The following is a 17,766-nucleotide window of genomic DNA, read 5'->3' as shown; positions in this document are numbered from 1 at the left end:
AATTGAAAAAAAATGAAACAGTTAAAATCGGCAGCCATCAACAGACAATACCGGCCTACCGAAGTACTAAGAAAGCAAAAAGAAATGAGTACAACGCAGCGCCGAGGCAAAAGGGGGAAAGGCAAGCACATGTTCGGAAGTCCTCAACTGGAACCGACCGACTCTGAAGAAGACGACTGCCCGAATCCCTAACTCTTGGGAGTCTCAGGAGCATCCCCCAGGGGAGCATCCTTCGAAGAACTGTAACACCCCGACAATTCTCTCTTTTCTAAAATAATCTTTTAATATAAAACGTAGAGAATTATCAAGGCATTATCGCCCGTGTGAAAACGTACGGCTTATTCAGAATTTTGCAGCGGAAAACATAAAACTAACTTTTAGGTTCATAAATAATCGATTACATACTAAGTCCAAAACCAATTAACGGAAATAAAGAAATACGAATAGTACGACAACTTTCAAATATAAGTTAACAACCCAAATCACTTAATAAAACAAATATAACTACAAGCTCTCTAATCCCGATCCCAATGATGCATCATCTTCAAACCTGTAGATGGACAATGCTTATTGATCCTTAGAGACTGCTCACCAAAGATTGGGTCATCACAGGATCAATAAGGCATAGCCATGATCAACATGCACAAGCAAAAGCACGTAATCAGCAAAGCTGAGTACCACATACTAAATCAATAATAATCCTAACATGATTCTATTAAACGAACAATCATAACATGATGCTGAAGAAATATAAGTAAAGGCAAACGACACATATTAATTTGAATACCACACTTGACTAGGCTAAGCTAGACTGGACTAGACTTTGATAACAATAATATTATTTTAATTGAAATAGGCAATGGACCGAGTTTTCTAGCTAGGCGAGGTACGGGCGCGACTCCGTAACCTCAGTGACCTGCGATATCGAGGAACGTTTGACTGAAAATAGGACGCGGTGATCAATCCGGTCCGAATGAAAGGCCATGGGCTACCACCATGAACCCCAACTCCTGTTTGTCCGTCACTTTAGACGTGCACAGTCTAAAGCTATTGCTACTCAGTTTCACTTTACATGATTTACAAATTGACACCCTGTTATGACTCAACAATCACATAAAGCATGCAACTCACATTTATTTATAACTGTTTTTATCTTGGAATTGAGTAAGTGATCACAAAGGCATCAAACAAGACTCATTCCAATTAACTCCAATCTTTTCTTTAATACTGATCAACCCCTGAATATGGGTATAAGGTTTCAACTTACTAAATAAGGTCCTCCGCCCTCATAAAGTAGTGAAAAGCTAAAAAGGGAACAACAATTAACTAATCTGAATTATATACTAAATAATCTAGTGTTCCCAATCGAACATGTTTGTATCAATCTTCCATACTAACATGTTATAATCCTTAATATGTTCATCCAACAGTATCAAACATGCAATTTCAACCTGACTAAGTTCATCAACAACATTAACATAACCAAGTTCATCAACAATTCAACATGGTTTCAACAATTAGCACACATTCCAAGCACCCAGGTATGTACGTACCTTGTGTAAACAAACTGCAAGACCACTTTAATAATTCAAAAGTCGCCTACGGAGAATTCTCCACCTAACAACAACCAATATAGACTCATATCAATTCATATTGAATTTTCAGCAACATTAGGGAGCTTCAAACCCTTCCTAAACATAATTAGAACATTTCCCAATATCGAAACTTGAATATTTGATTTCCTAGCATCATATTTATTATGTTAATTATTGAAATTCGTTGAAAACTCTTCAAAGCATCATACTTTGAATTTCCAGCAATATAACTACTTTCAAACTACTCCAAAACATAATTAACATGTTTGAAATCATAATAACAATAACTTTAATAATTCCTAAACATCCTACCATGATTTAAATCATTAAAAACCTTAAAATTCATACTTTAAATAATTAAAAATCAATATTTCAATGCATTTATATAATCTGAAATTAATAATTTAATTATGCAAACATATAATTCTTGAAATTCATAATCAAATATAATTTAAATTCAAGAAACATAATTAAATCATTAAAACGTAATTCAATTCATTAATTAGTTTAGGGTTTAAGAATTAACCAAAAAGAGAGACAAAAGGGTGGTTGGCCGGTGGTCTGAGACGGCGGCAGCAGAACAGTCGGCGGCTGACAGGCAAGGCAAGATGGTGGCGCAGCGGTGGTGGCTGCGACTGACTCGTGTTTGCGGGATATGAAGAACGAAAAGGAGTTCCGTCGAGCAAGAGGGAGGACAAGGGAGGACGTCGGTTGGTGTGGGCAAGGAACGCGGCGGCGCAGCGATGCAGGCTGGGCGGCGACGTGGCGGTGGTGCTGTTGGTGGCTGTCGCACGTAAAAAAGAAAAAGCAAGTAAGGAGAGCAAAACGCACGAGAGAGAGGAAGAAAGAAATACGAGGGGAGAGAAGAGGTTACCGGACGAAGGAGGAAGTCGGGCGTCGGAGGAGAACAACGGCGGCGTCTGCTGCTTGACCGGCGGCGGTGGTGGTTGCCTAAGAGGGAAGAAAAGAGAATTAACGTGAAAGAGAATGAGGGTTTCACGTGAGTGTGAAGTTGAGTGAGGAGAGAGAATTAGTTGTGGGTAAAATTTGGGTTTAGGGGGTTTATTTACTTTGTGGGCTATAATAATTGGGCTAAGATTAAGATTCTTTTCCAATTTGAGAGTATTTAAATTCAAACCCGATTAGAAATACTTTTCCAAAACCGAAGTGTTTCTATGTTTCAATTCGTTTTCGAATTATGATTCTAAAGTGTTTGATTTCAATAAATCATTAAAATATTTATAATTCATTTAAATAAAATAAATATACATTAAATATATATTTATTACTAAAATCGACCAATTTCATTTAAATATAAAAACTATACGTTAACATATGTTAATAAACTTTATAAATTTACGGGGGATTACAATCTACCCCTCTTAAAAGAAGTTTCGTCCCGAAACTTGACATGAAAATTCCACATTTTTCAAAAGTTCTGAACTCATTCTTACTGGAGAAGTACTGGTTTCTCATGTGCACTCTTTAGCCAACTTAAAGTTGCTTGTGTTACTCATGAACAGATTTTCTTATGCGGCGAATCTATTTATTTTGCATCAACATGTATAATTTGCTAAAATAAGCATTAAAATGCATAAAAACACCATAAAATTAGGTAAAAAGCGCGAATTTATATCGCATTCTACCCCCTAAAAGAAAACGAGTTACGCCCTCGTAACTCATCTCAGGGAATAATTCTGGATATTCCTAATTCAACGAATCCTTTTTCCCAATACAACATTTTCACGGAAGTCATTCCAGTAAGTGGGATTTCTACACTTCCATACTATGCCTCAAAAGGTTTCATTTTAATGTTCGCATGGTAGCTATTGTTGTAAGAAAATTCAATCAAATCTATGTGGTTCTCGACTACCATTAAAGTTAATACCACAGGCTCTCAACATATATTCCATAGTTTGGTTAGTCCTCTCAGGCTGACCATCAATTGCAGGGTGGAAAGCAGTACTCGTTTTCAATGTTGTCCCCAAGATTCAACTAGACTTTATTGCCAAAATTTCAGACTTTTGTGGTCGGAAAGGATCTCAAATGTTTCCCCATAAAGATAATGTCTCCAAATCATTCAAAGCGAACGCACTAGCAGCTAGCTTTAGGTCATGGGTAGGGTAATTAGTTTCATAAAGTTTCAATTGACGCGGCAACAGGTGCAGAGGTCAAACGCTCTTTTAAAATCTAGAAAACTTTTTACATTTCTTACTCCACTCGAATTTTGATTCCTCTTTCAACAAGTTGGTCAATGGTTTTTCTCTCTTCGAAAAGTCTTTCACAACCTCCTATAATGGTCATCTAAGCCTAGATAACTTCAGATATCAGACACGTTCTTTGGAGTAGGTCACTCACTCACAGCTTGAATCTTAGTAGGATCTACAGAAACGCTTTCTGCTCACTTTTCCTTTTCACCGAACCTCATCATGCCTTTCATGGATATATAACTCTTAGGATTAACTCTTAGCTCTTTCACCAATTCATATATTTCCTTTCATCTTTTCAAGACGCCAAATGGTTTCTAACGATCCTGGACCACTCAATTCTCCTCTTAAATTTATTCCCTTACGTAACATAGTTCTCAATCAATTTAGTCCTTCACTTTTCCGTCGGTGTCACTTATACACATATGACCTCAAGATTTGTATACTTCATTTAATAAAACTAGATTCTTTCTAAGCGTCTCCAAATAATCCTCAAGTGTTTGTCATGCTCTTTCTCATTCCTTGAATAAATCAGGGTATCATCAATAACACAATAACGAACTTAATTCGGAATTCGTAGAAAATCTCATTCATCAAGTCCATAATTAATGAAGGTGCATTGGTTAACCCAAAAGACGTTACTATAAACCTTTAATGACAATGGCGAATCCTAATGAGGTCTTAGGCCCTTATCAGCTATTCTCAATTGGTGGTACTTCAAACGCAAATCAGTCTTCGAGAACACACTCGCCCAATTCAATTGATCCAATATGTCATCTATCCTAGGCAAAGGATACTTGTTCTTGATGGTTACATTGCTTAGCTCCCTAAAATCGATACCCAATATCACACTCTCATATTTCTTCTTAATAAACAACACCAGAGCTACCCGTGGTGATGCATTAAGCCTAATATACCCCTTAACGAAACAACTCTTGCAATAGTGTCTTAATTCGCTCATTTCGGGAGGTGTCATTCTACATGGTGCTTTAGGTATAGGCGTCGTTCCAGGGACTAAGTCTATAGTGAACTCAAGGCTCTAACAGGTAACATACTTGTAATTTCACTCGGAAACACATCAATGAATCCACTCATAATGGCAACATCCTCGGTTTTCACTCCAACTTCTTTACTCACCTCTAACACACTACGGAAAAATAGTTCACACTCCATATTCATCAATTTCCTCACTTGCATTACCGAAATAACTAAATATTCTTGGTCTTCTCAAAACATCTATATGAGGTCAACCTTCCAATAGGGTTCCTTAAACTTACTTTCTGAATTTCACAATCTACCTTAGCCTTGTACAAACTTAGCCAGTCCATCCCCAGAATTACATCTAGGTCCCTAAAATTAAACTTTTGTCGAATCAGAAGGGAAAACGCAATCTTTTGTCTTCAAAGGCCAGTTCTTAAATAACCTTATACACCTTATGGTTACACCGGTGGGCATAATAACAGGTAAATGAAACATTCAAAATCTACTAATTTCAGACTTTTAATAACAAATGACAAAATGAAAGAATAAGTTGCTACCGAATCAAATAATGTTTAACTAGCACAAAATTAATAAAAAAAAAAAAAAAGTACCATGAACTACGTCTGCAGAACGTTCAGCTTCATTTCTAGTCATCATGAACGGTTTGCCCGGAGTCTTATTCTGGTTGTTATCATTTGTAGGCTTATTATAGTTCTCTTGATTGTTTTGTGCCCCTCCAGGCTTTGAATTTTGGCCTCCAGACTGGTTAAACCTCACTTGGTTCCCACCTCCATTACTATTTTGTTCCTTCCTGTGCTTAGTGAAGCACTCAAACTCTCTATGCCCCCTTTTTTGACAATAGTGGCAATTCACCAATTTTCCTTTACAGTCCTTCCCAGGGTGGTTATTGTTGCACTTCTTGCAGTGATACACTCTCTCGGATTTACTCTTATTGTTGTGCCCCTGACTGTTTCCTCCTCGAAAATTTCCATTTCCATTTTCATTCCTATTCTCATTCATATTCCTCTTGAAATTCCCTTGGTTTTCCCGGACATTAAACTCTTTTCTTTTCTCCCCAACAACATTTTTCTCGTCCCTTATGGACTGTAAACCGTAAATATGAGCGGTTCTCTCATACACATTATCTAAAGATGTAAAGGTTTCTCCACCTAATCCCAACTGGATCTCATCGGTCAACCCTTGCTCAAACCTCTGAGCCTTTATTTCTTCTGTGGCTACAACCTCAGGTGCAAACTCCGACAGCGCTATAAATTTGCTATAATATTCAGCCATGGTCATACTCCCCATCCCAAGGTTTATGAATTCCTGCGCTTTTCGTTTTGTTATGAAAGGAGGATAAAACTTTTCCCTCATCGCAACAACAAATGAGTCCCAATTAAATCCTTCAACAACACTTAGCCTAGTTCCATTCTCTTTCCACCATAGATCGGCCTCATCTTTTAGGTAAAGGACAGCTTGACCTACTTTCATATTTTCAGGACAGTTTACCACCCAAAATAGTTTTTCAAACTCCCTAATCCAGTTTTCTATGAAGGTCGGGTCTGCTTGCCCCTCGAAATATGGTGGCTTAAATTTCGCAAGCCTTTCAAACATGTCCCCTGCAGAATCGGGGCGCTCAGTTCTTTCCTGGGCTAGTTTTTCCGCCAAGAGGCGAAAAACAACAGCTAGGTCATTATTGTTGGTCATCCCAGAACGCGACCTGAAATTAATATACTCTAATTCAGGTTCGAAACTTTACTTATATTATCCTCTAGCAAAGTAATATCACACCAACATCCAAAATTCACGTAAAATAAACAAACATTTACGAATGTGCAACAATTATTTACGAAGGTAATCCCCTCGATCATTTATGAATGATATTCACATACAGGGCATTCAACTGAGAAATAAGAAACACAGTCCAATCATCACGAATAACAAGGAAGCATAAAAGAAGAAACATTCCCCTTGCGTCCCAAAATAAACTTTTGATCCTTTGGATAATCAATAATCTAACTTTTACTCCTCAAAAGAATGTTTATAACAACCCCTAAATATTAACAACACACTTGTCCTCAAAATAAAATAAAAGTTCTATGATATAAACATAAACTATGGTTGGCGAATTATGGAATTCTCACACTGGAAACGAATACTTTAACTTTTATTGCTAATTCTATAAAGGTTTAATACTTCCTTGAAAATAATAAAGAATAACTCAAACTCTTATTGCTTTAACTTTGAACTGTTGTAGCTTTGCTACTTATTCTCCAAAACATTTAAGAACAAACTAACTATTACAACTTCAAATGTTTAAGGCATCTTGTCTATCTGTTCTTTCCTTGGAAATTTGTGAAGTGAAATCTAGATCCTCAGTATTCGTCGATCTTCTCAAAGGATCCTATGTTGGTGTACTTGGAAAGAAGCGTTTTATTCATGAAACAAACAACTTAAGATCTTACTAACGATTTCCCAACCAAAGCATAATCAGAATTCAATAAAACAATAAGTTTGGTGGAATCAAACAATTTCTATGCACATTTACATGCAACACTTAAACATTTAACAAATGCACATAGCAATTAACTTCTTATGCTAGCAATTAACTACTAATGCACATATAATTCTATCCTATATGCCCTTTCCTATATTACCCATCTCTCATAATAAATCATAATAGGTCAAACATTGAAGAATTTAAAGAATAAAACAAGAACGATTGGTAAGAAAAAGTTTATTAAACGAATTAATAATAAACGAATAAATAAAATAAAGAAATTTTATTATTATTTTTATTTTCAAACGAATAATTAATAAGAATTTTTTTTTTTATTTTTTTTTTTTTTTTTTTTTTTTTTAAACGAATAAATATTAAACGAATAAATATACTTAAGGGATAAGATTTTTTTTTTTTTTTTTTTTTTTTTTTTTTTTTTTTTTTTTTTTTTTTTTTTTTTTTTTTTCCGAATATATTTAATTTAATTTCGAAAATAACGAAAAACGTACTTAATTCCCATAAACGAAAAGTTTCGAATAAATAAGTTAATTCTGAACTTAAATAAGAAATATTATATACTTTCAAACAAGATAAAAGGAAATCGGCCCCCCAAAAAAAAGTACCAATTTTTGAACAATATAGTGCGTAGAAGCTCGATTTTTAAGAAATTTATTTTAAATAACTAGATAGTTAGGCGCCTAAAAAAAAATATTAAAGTAAAACCTTAGCTTCTAGATACCACTTTGTAACACCCCGACAATTCTCTCTTTTCTAAAATAATCTTTTAATATAAAACGTAGAGAATTATCAAGGCATTATCGCCCGTGTGAAAACGTACGGCTTATTCAGAATTTTGCAGCGGAAAACATAAAACTAACTTTTAGGTTCATAAATAATCGATTACATACTAAGTCCAAAACCAATTAACGGAAATAAAGAAATACGAATAGTACGACAACTTTCAAATATAAGTTAACAACCCAAATCACTTAATAAAACAAATATAACTACAAGCTCTCTAATCCCGATCCCAATGATGCATCATCTTCAAACCTGTAGATGGACAATGCTTATTGATCCTTAGAGACTGCTCACCAAAGATTGGGTCATCACAGGATCAATAAGGCATAGCCATGATCAACATGCACAAGCAAAAGCACGTAATCAGCAAAGCTGAGTACCACATACTAAATCAATAATAATCCTAACATGATTCTATTAAACGAACAATCATAACATGATGCTGAAGAAATATAAGTAAAGGCAAACGACACATATTAATTTGAATACCACACTTGACTAGGCTAAGCTAGACTGGACTAGACTTTGATAACAATAATATTATTTTAATTGAAATAGGCAATGGACCGAGTTTTCTAGCTAGGCGAGGTACGGGCGCGACTCCGTAACCTCAGTGACCTGCGATATCGAGGAACGTTTGACTGAAAATAGGACGCGGTGATCAATCCGGTCCGAATGAAAGGCCATGGGCTACCACCATGAACCCCAACTCCTGTTTGTCCGTCACTTTAGACGTGCACAGTCTAAAGCTATTGCTACTCAGTTTCACTTTACATGATTTACAAATTGACACCCTGTTATGACTCAACAATCACATAAAGCATGCAACTCACATTTATTTATAACTGTTTTTATCTTGGAATTGAGTAAGTGATCACAAAGGCATCAAACAAGACTCATTCCAATTAACTCCAATCTTTTCTTTAATACTGATCAACCCCTGAATATGGGTATAAGGTTTCAACTTACTAAATAAGGTCCTCCGCCCTCATAAAGTAGTGAAAAGCTAAAAAGGGAACAACAATTAACTAATCTGAATTATATACTAAATAATCTAGTGTTCCCAATCGAACATGTTTGTATCAATCTTCCATACTAACATGTTATAATCCTTAATATGTTCATCCAACAGTATCAAACATGCAATTTCAACCTGACTAAGTTCATCAACAACATTAACATAACCAAGTTCATCAACAATTCAACATGGTTTCAACAATTAGCACACATTCCAAGCACCCAGGTATGTACGTACCTTGTGTAAACAAACTGCAAGACCACTTTAATAATTCAAAAGTCGCCTACGGAGAATTCTCCACCTAACAACAACCAATATAGACTCATATCAATTCATATTGAATTTTCAGCAACATTAGGGAGCTTCAAACCCTTCCTAAACATAATTAGAACATTTCCCAATATCGAAACTTGAATATTTGATTTCCTAGCATCATATTTATTATGTTAATTATTGAAATTCGTTGAAAACTCTTCAAAGCATCATACTTTGAATTTCCAGCAATATAACTACTTTCAAACTACTCCAAAACATAATTAACATGTTTGAAATCATAATAACAATAACTTTAATAATTCCTAAACATCCTACCATGATTTAAATCATTAAAAACCTTAAAATTCATACTTTAAATAATTAAAAATCAATATTTCAATGCATTTATATAATCTGAAATTAATAATTTAATTATGCAAACATATAATTCTTGAAATTCATAATCAAATATAATTTAAATTCAAGAAACATAATTAAATCATTAAAACGTAATTCAATTCATTAATTAGTTTAGGGTTTAAGAATTAACCAAAAAGAGAGACAAAAGGGTGGTTGGCCGGTGGTCTGAGACGGCGGCAGCAGAACAGTCGGCGGCTGACAGGCAAGGCAAGATGGTGGCGCAGCGGTGGTGGCTGCGACTGACTCGTGTTTGCGGGATATGAAGAACGAAAAGGAGTTCCGTCGAGCAAGAGGGAGGACAAGGGAGGACGTCGGTTGGTGTGGGCAAGGAACGCGGCGGCGCAGCGATGCAGGCTGGGCGGCGACGTGGCGGTGGTGCTGTTGGTGGCTGTCGCACGTAAAAAAGAAAAAGCAAGTAAGGAGAGCAAAACGCACGAGAGAGAGGAAGAAAGAAATACGAGGGGAGAGAAGAGGTTACCGGACGAAGGAGGAAGTCGGGCGTCGGAGGAGAACAACGGCGGCGTCTGCTGCTTGACCGGCGGCGGTGGTGGTTGCCTAAGAGGGAAGAAAAGAGAATTAACGTGAAAGAGAATGAGGGTTTCACGTGAGTGTGAAGTTGAGTGAGGAGAGAGAATTAGTTGTGGGTAAAATTTGGGTTTAGGGGGTTTATTTACTTTGTGGGCTATAATAATTGGGCTAAGATTAAGATTCTTTTCCAATTTGAGAGTATTTAAATTCAAACCCGATTAGAAATACTTTTCCAAAACCGAAGTGTTTCTATGTTTCAATTCGTTTTCGAATTATGATTCTAAAGTGTTTGATTTCAATAAATCATTAAAATATTTATAATTCATTTAAATAAAATAAATATACATTAAATATATATTTATTACTAAAATCGACCAATTTCATTTAAATATAAAAACTATACGTTAACATATGTTAATAAACTTTATAAATTTACGGGGGATTACAAGAACCCCCAGCAGTAGTATCACCTTCGGAAGTCGCCTTCTGGGCCCGAGCCTCTGCAAGAGCAGCTTGGCGTTCAGCTTCAGCTTCGTCCCGATCGGCCTGGCACTCCACCAAGTGATCCTGGGCCCTCATCCAGAGCGGAACCTTCTCATTCCAAGGGAAATGAGGCATATGCTTCGCGAACATCCGCCGAGCGCCCAGGATGCCATTCCAGTATTGCTCCCTACACTGATCAGCAGTGTAGAGGTCAACTCTCTCTTGCTCCAGTTTCCGAATGGCAGCATCCTTCTCTCGGATCTTCAGCTGGAGAACGGGCACCTTGTCAGCTTGGTTCTGAACAATCTCCCGATTCTTAACAAACTGAACAAGCCTCGCCTCCGCTTCCTGGCTCTGCTTAATGGCCGCCTCAAATTTAGACGTCATCTCCTTGAGAAGACTGTCTTTTTCTTCAAGTTCGCTCGCAAACTTGGCAGCCATTTCTTTCCTCTCCTTGTCGAAGGAAGCTATCTTCTCAGCATCCTCCTCGACTCGGAAAGTAAGCTTCCCAACCTCGGCCCCGATCTGCTCAGCCGATTCCCTAGCCTCACGACTGTACTGAAGGTACAGTAGCTTGAGGTCCACCATCTCGGCCATGAGCTGCCCAGCCTTCTGGTCCAAGACAGGGATATCACGAGCATAAGCCTCCTGATACCTCCTCAACTGCCTCTCCTCAACCGAGCTACACTCGGAAGCGAACGAGGACCAGAAAACAGCCTGGGAAAGAAGAAAAGACAAGAAAAGATGAGGAAAGAAGAAAACAACAAACCAAAAACGGAACTCAAAACAAAATTTCCAACACTTACCTCATTCAGATAATACTGAGCCATCATAGCTGGGTTCCTCTCCTCAGCTCCAGGAACCCTCCACTGCGGGTTGGCCCGAAGAAGATTCTCCCGTGCAGCTTCGGGACCCACCAAAGATCCCACGTGAGCCATGGGGTTCTCCCCCAAAACCGGAGCCCTAGCATAGCGAGCCATCGCCTCCCTTACCTCCTCGGGGATCCGTTTCAGCGGAACATCCGAGCAAGGGTCAGCGTGGATCAGTCTATCCAGGGCCGAGGTCGAAGTAGAGCCCAAGGTCGAGTGGCGCCTCTTCCTCGTCAGACCCTGCTCGGGTTGCTCCTTCTCAGCAGAAGGGACCTCCTTCTCAGCTTCGGGAACCTCCATGTGAGCCTCGGTGAGATCCACCATCTCCTTATCTGGACTTCTCTCCCTTGCGAGAGAAACGTCAGCAGATTCTTCCTTCCGCTCGGCCACAGTAGGGACATCCGAGCCAGGAACAAGGTCGGCTTCAATTGCCTCCATCACCTTGGTTATATCCTTGATCTCGATCCCCAAAGCAGCAGACGGCTTCAGCGGAGAGGGGATGGTATCTTCCTCGGCCAACGGTTGGTCCACGGGCGGCGGTTCCGCAACCACCACACTCTTCAACTTCTGCCCTGGCAAGGGCATGAAGTGAAGGAGATTTTTTGGAGGAGGCATGACTTCCGAAACTTCTTCCTACAGGGCAAACGCTCAAAGGTCAGTTTCAGAAAAAGAGAGAACGGATCACAAAGGCTCCAAGTCAGAACAAATACCTTCTCCGAAGACTGAGAAGCTTTCGCTTTCTTCGGATGCGCAGAAGGCCTCAAAAGGGTGCTGCCCTTCCTTTTGCGCTGATCCTAAACAGAGGAGACCAAGGGTCAATAAATGTAAAAGAAGACAAAGGAAAAAAAAAAAAAAAGAAAAAACGCGAAGTACCCGGTTCCTAGATAAAGAGATATCTATCCGAGCCGGAGATGAAACCGAAGGAACGGCACGCGGCACAGCGTCAGTCCCAGGACCCTAAAAAGATGGTCCAGGACCAAGACGTTAGCCGACGGCCAACCAGAAAGAAAGACAAACAAAAGACTTCGAGATATAGAAACACTCACCGGATCCGAGGTTGTCCTCAAATCAGGGAGCACGACTTTCACCGGAACAGCTTCGGGAGAAGAGGCAGAATCCCACGGATCAGCTCGAATCTCAGATATCCGAGCGACACCCGACGGAGACAGCACGTAATCCTTCAAACGAGGATTACGAGGATTTTCCTTCCCGAACTTGTAATCAGGGGCCGAGTCGTGAATGGTCTTCAGATCCAAAGAAATGCCCAAGACCACAGGATCAACGCAGCTAAAGCCGTACTCTGCAGAAACAAAGCACAAAGCAAAGTCAATAAAACGAAACAAAAAGGAGGAGGACAAACTTACTAAAGCACGGTCCCAGCCGAAAGACACCTACCCCTATCAAAAATCCTACTGAGACCGGCAACAGCAAGAATGTCCTCCCGCAAGATATAGTTGAGGTTCGGGAGCCAGTTGGACGGCAGTTTGTAGTTGTCCTCCCGAGCCAAAAACCACTGGAGGAGATCCACGTAGTGGTGATGGTTCCGATCCGGAGCAGCCACGCTTCGCATATCAGGATCAGGAGTCACAAACCACTTCGGAGGGCGGTAAAAATGTGGATGCTTCGGATCTGTCGGCACACGAACAAACAACCACTCCGTTTTCCAATTATGATCAGAGCTGAGGTAAGGGTAGGCCGTAATGTAGTTCGGCTCCCCCTTCCTTCGGGATCTTTTGTTGATGATGGTCCACCAACCATACCCATCTCCCTTGGAGGCATGGTTGAAAGACAGATCGTGCAGATCCCGAAACACGGCAACAGAGCATGGAAAGTTAATAAAATCGCACACCCATCTAAATCCGATGATGTGCCTCATAGATTTGGGGGTAAGCTGGGCCAAACTGATGTTGTACGACACCAGGAGCTCGGAAACGAAGGGATCCAAAGGAAAGCGGAGACCGTTCTCCAAATGATGAGTATACACAGAGATGAACCCCCTCGGCGGATGAGTCACCCGAGGACGCTCCTGGTCGGGAAGCTCGCACCAATACCCCAAGGCGTGCTGGATTCCGTATAACTCTTCGGCTCTCCGATGGTAGTTCCCCAGCTTCGCCTCCACCAACCAGTCACCACTGACCGATTTTTCCAAGGGACCATCGATCTTAGTGGTCTCATGCAGAATCGGGGCATACTTGCCCTGCGGATCAGCTTCAGTCCAATGAACTGGAAACTCAGGGTAAGAGCGGCGCACACCCGAAGAGCCAGCTTTCTTACCAGAAGTTGCGCGTTCAGACACGCTAGACCCGCCAACAACGTCATCTTTTGAAGCATCCCAACCAGTCGAACGCCTCTCCACCGGCCTCTCCGAAGGCCGACCCCTCGAAGTTTTCGGTAACCTTCCCGAAGGCACGTTCTCCCTCTCACTAGAGGAATCAACGACGAACTTGCTCTTGCCCCTATTCTTTGCCATGGCCGCGAGTTCTCGGTCTAGGGTTGAGATTGAGGGGTAGAAGGAAAAACGAAGAAAAAAAGGGAGAATTCAGAAACAAATTACCTTTTTCCGAAGCGGAATTCGCCGATAAAACGAACAACACAAGTTCCCGAAGTCTAAAGTTGGCCGAATTTCGTAGATCTGAAGAAGCAAATTGCACTGCGATCGCCGGAATTTAGAGAGAGAATGGGTTTGAAAGAAGGAATAAAAAGTTCAAAGAGAGCAAAGCACCCAGTATTTATAGAAAAGAAAAGGGCGCATCAACTTCCTCAACCCACGATCTCCACGACACGATACAACTCCCAACACTTGTCATCAATGCAAATCATCTCTTTTCAAAAAAGAGAGGGAACTTTCGGACTTCTGACAGCTGGAAACCCACCCATTTAATTCTAAATGGACCGGGTCTGGGGGGCATGTTGTTTGGGCTCCCAATTGATTCTCAATTGGGCCACTAAGTCCAAAGCCCAATGGCTCTAAACAAACAGCATCAAACCCACCAATGGCTAGTCAGCCATCCATCAAGGCCCAAGGCCCAAAAGCAATAAATGACCTATGGGCATTTATTATGCAAACACTATAAATAGGCCGCCAAGGCTCACACCTCAAGGTACGTCCAATTTACCGCCTTAAGACTACTCTTCTAGAGAACTTCTCTCTAGAATCCGAGCATCATTCTTACTTAGGCATCGGAGGGGCTTTCCTCGGAAACACCCCCGAGGCTAGTAACTTTGCTCTTGTGCAGGTGAATTCGGACTCCACTCATTCAAACAAGCAAGATCTTCAACACATACAAAAGGGCCTTCATTCGAAGCCCATTGTTTCCATCTTTACAACACCGGAACAACCTCTAATATAGTTCGTAAGTTGAAATTTCATGACATCCCTAGATGATGATTTTAAGAGTAATAATTTTTATATGCAATTCATGCAATTAATGCATACTTTATCAGATCGATCACTAATTAGTGTTACTAATGATGTATTGTCGTATTGACTTACTACTTAAGACAGACTCCTATATACGATATAGTCATGGTCGAGTCTCTCAATCTCTCAGTTGTACGTAATTTATTTGCCCTCATTCACAAAAATAAATAAATAAACGCATTATCATGTCTTGTTCTCTTTACCTGATATGGTCTAATTTTTCTAGTTTTTGGTCTGGTCTGTTCTGATCTGATTTTTCTAATCTAATATAATAAGAAATATATAAGAATAAGGTGAATAGATCGAGTAAAATATAATTAATTAATAATCTTTATTTACGACTTTTCTACTCCGCCATTTGTCTTTTATTGGGATATTCTTGAATCATTAATTATTTGAAACCAACAAATAATAATACCAGCTGCGTACGTATCGATCTTCTAAAGTGACAAATCATAATCTATTGATATAATTGTAAGTACGTGATACGAGTAAATGAGTAATAATGTAACATGAAATCGTAACAAAAAAAAGTGGTTACTAATTAGTTTCCGATCGATCGACTTGCCGTGCAAAGCAAAGTACTAAAATGTAGCCGGTAAAACCAATGCATGCATGCATGCAAATCTAGAATACACAAATTATACAACAACAACAAGACATGCATGCAATAAGCCACCGGTCACTGTGTATCATAAATTCTATATTCATCAAATCAAAGTTGATGATGATAACTCTAAAATTCATCAGCTTCGACTTCTCTTTTTCAATGGAGTTATTATTTATTTGTCTCTATATATATAAATATATAATATGCTACGTCGTTATATAAAATACACGTAGGTTTAAATTAAATAGTACATGCAAAAAACATACCAAAATAGAACTATCTCAATTCTCAAACTACCTTAAGTGGTGGCCTTACTGCATTTATAACAACCTTCCCAACCGTACTTTATTTTTCATGCATATTCGGTCCGATATCGTTCTATAAAAACCCCTCTTAGTACTACAAAATTGTATTCTCATCACATATTCACATACACATATATTTACGTATTTCCGTTGTTGATAAGAAAAGTTGTGGGAAAAAAAATGAATGTTAAGGTTTTTACTTTTCTAGGGCTTTTGTATCTACTTGTTTGTGTGATTGGTGCAACTCGTGCAATAAGAAATGATCGTTTCACCACTAAGGATGTTGGTGATGGTTTTGGAATGAGTGGTGGTGATCCGGGACTTATTGGCGGTTTTGGTATTCCCGGGCTAGGGGGTGGACTAGGTAGTAGTGCTCCACTTGGTGGAAACGGACTTAACGGGGGTGGAGGGGTTGGAACTGGACTTGGTGGTGTTGTTGGGGGTGGTCAAGGTGGTATAGGGGGCATGATTCCGGGTGGTGGTGGAGGTGTGGGCCAAGGTGGACCTGGTCTTGGTATGGGCCAAGGAGGTGGGCCTGGTGGGGGTATGGGTCAAGGTGGCCCTGGTTTTGGTATTGGCCAAGGAGGTGGGCCTGGTGGGGGTATGGGTCAAGGTGGCCCTGGTTTTGGTATGGGCCAAGGAGGTGGCCCTGGTGGGGGTATGGGTCAAGGAGGCCCTGGTCTTGGTATGGGCCAAGGAGGCGGGCCTGGTGGTGGCATGGGAATGGGTAGTGGCGGTGTTGGTACCCCGGGAGGTATTTTTGGTGGCGCACCTGGCTTTGGCATGGGTTCAAGTGCAGGTGTTGGTGCAGGTATTGGTACAGGTACTCGAATGGGTGGTAGCCTTGGTGGGCCTATTGGAGGGTCAACAGGCATTGGAGGTGGAATAGGTGCTGGAATGGGCGGGAACATGGGTGGTGGTGGGTTGGGTGGGCTACCTGGTCTTGGATCAGGTTTAAGTTCGGGTTTCGGCATAGGAGCTGGGGCTGGGACTAGTACCGGTGTAGGTCCTTTTCCCGGAGGAAACTAACACTACAAACTACATATACGTAGTAGTATATGTGCATGTATTTTTAAAGATATCCTTTAGATTCTTGTTAGGTGCATGAACTGCATGGTAAATTATTAGTTAGTGACCTCTATCTACATGTATGTGTCAGTTAATTTAAACCGTGTTTATTTAGCAGTTTTTAGTCTGATTTTGATGTGTCTAGCAATAATAAGTGTCTTTTGTTGTACGTACTCTAGTACAAATGAAATAATATGTGTTCCATTTACATGTCTATTCCATTTTGATGAGCTATTAACAAATATAAATGGAATTGTATATAAATAAACACCAAATATAGATTTTAAGTAACTCTTAGTAAAGATATGACGTTAATTAATGTAATGTTGTACAACTTTCAGAGTAATTAACTTATTGGGATTATCACGATTCCAATTTTTTTGAAACATCTACACACTTCTTATAGATAGGAGTAACTTATTAATAAGGATCAAAATTTCACAAATGACTAGCTAGGACTTCGTTTAATTTACCATTAGGAAGTTCGACCCAAAATTTAAGTTTATGTCATTTAACAACCATTTTTTCTATATGCAATTAAGTTTTACTCCGATCCGTTAATGACTTAATTGAGAATAGGTGGACCAATTGGTAGTTAGAAAATTTCACCTATATGGGTAATAAATATGCAAAAAACTCAAAAATTAACAAATTTTAATACAAAAGTTTATATTTAATCACATTCAACATTAAATGGGGTATAAT

The 17,766-nt window shown here is 39.5% G+C and overlaps 3 protein-coding genes and 1 long non-coding RNA gene across 4 annotated transcripts; 1 reads left to right on the top strand and 3 right to left on the bottom strand.

Moving 5' to 3' along the window:
• Window positions 1-265: 265 nt before the first annotated feature.
• On the bottom strand, window positions 266-7,591 carry LOC130471565 (uncharacterized). The gene is made up of 4 exons (XM_056841766.1): window positions 2,470-7,591; window positions 2,122-2,379; window positions 1,554-1,617; window positions 266-584 (listed from the first exon to the last, which is right to left on the bottom strand). The coding sequence occupies exon 1, from the start codon at window positions 6,488-6,490 to the stop codon at window positions 5,360-5,362; it is 1,131 nt and encodes a 376-aa protein (XP_056697744.1). The 5' UTR covers window positions 6,491-7,591; the 3' UTR covers window positions 266-584; window positions 1,554-1,617; window positions 2,122-2,379; window positions 2,470-5,359.
• Window positions 7,592-7,755: 164 nt separating this feature from the next.
• On the bottom strand, window positions 7,756-10,724 carry LOC130459349 (uncharacterized). Its single transcript, XR_008918699.1, has 4 exons — window positions 10,256-10,724; window positions 9,908-10,165; window positions 9,340-9,403; window positions 7,756-8,370 (listed from the first exon to the last, which is right to left on the bottom strand). It is a non-coding gene; the product is annotated as an uncharacterized lncRNA (long non-coding RNA).
• A 380-nt stretch (window positions 10,725-11,104) lies between these two features.
• Window positions 11,105-12,418, bottom strand: LOC130472109 (uncharacterized). The gene is made up of 3 exons (XM_056842554.1): window positions 11,595-12,418; window positions 11,302-11,505; window positions 11,105-11,140 (listed from the first exon to the last, which is right to left on the bottom strand). Exons 1-3 carry the CDS (start codon window positions 12,270-12,272, stop codon window positions 11,105-11,107), a joined length of 918 nt encoding a protein of 305 aa, XP_056698532.1. The 5' UTR covers window positions 12,273-12,418.
• Window positions 12,419-16,173: 3,755 nt separating this feature from the next.
• Window positions 16,174-17,022, top strand: LOC110792237 (glycine-rich cell wall structural protein-like). The gene has a single exon (XM_021997055.2). It carries the CDS (start codon window positions 16,174-16,176, stop codon window positions 17,020-17,022), a length of 849 nt encoding a protein of 282 aa, XP_021852747.2.
• Window positions 17,023-17,766: the final 744 nt, after the last annotated feature.

The sequence above is a fragment of the Spinacia oleracea genome, chromosome 4 (assembly GCF_020520425.1).
Source record: "Spinacia oleracea cultivar Varoflay chromosome 4, BTI_SOV_V1, whole genome shotgun sequence".
NCBI classification, from domain to species: domain Eukaryota; kingdom Viridiplantae; phylum Streptophyta; class Magnoliopsida; order Caryophyllales; family Amaranthaceae; genus Spinacia; species Spinacia oleracea.
This window is presented reverse-complemented; position numbering and strand designations above follow the sequence as displayed.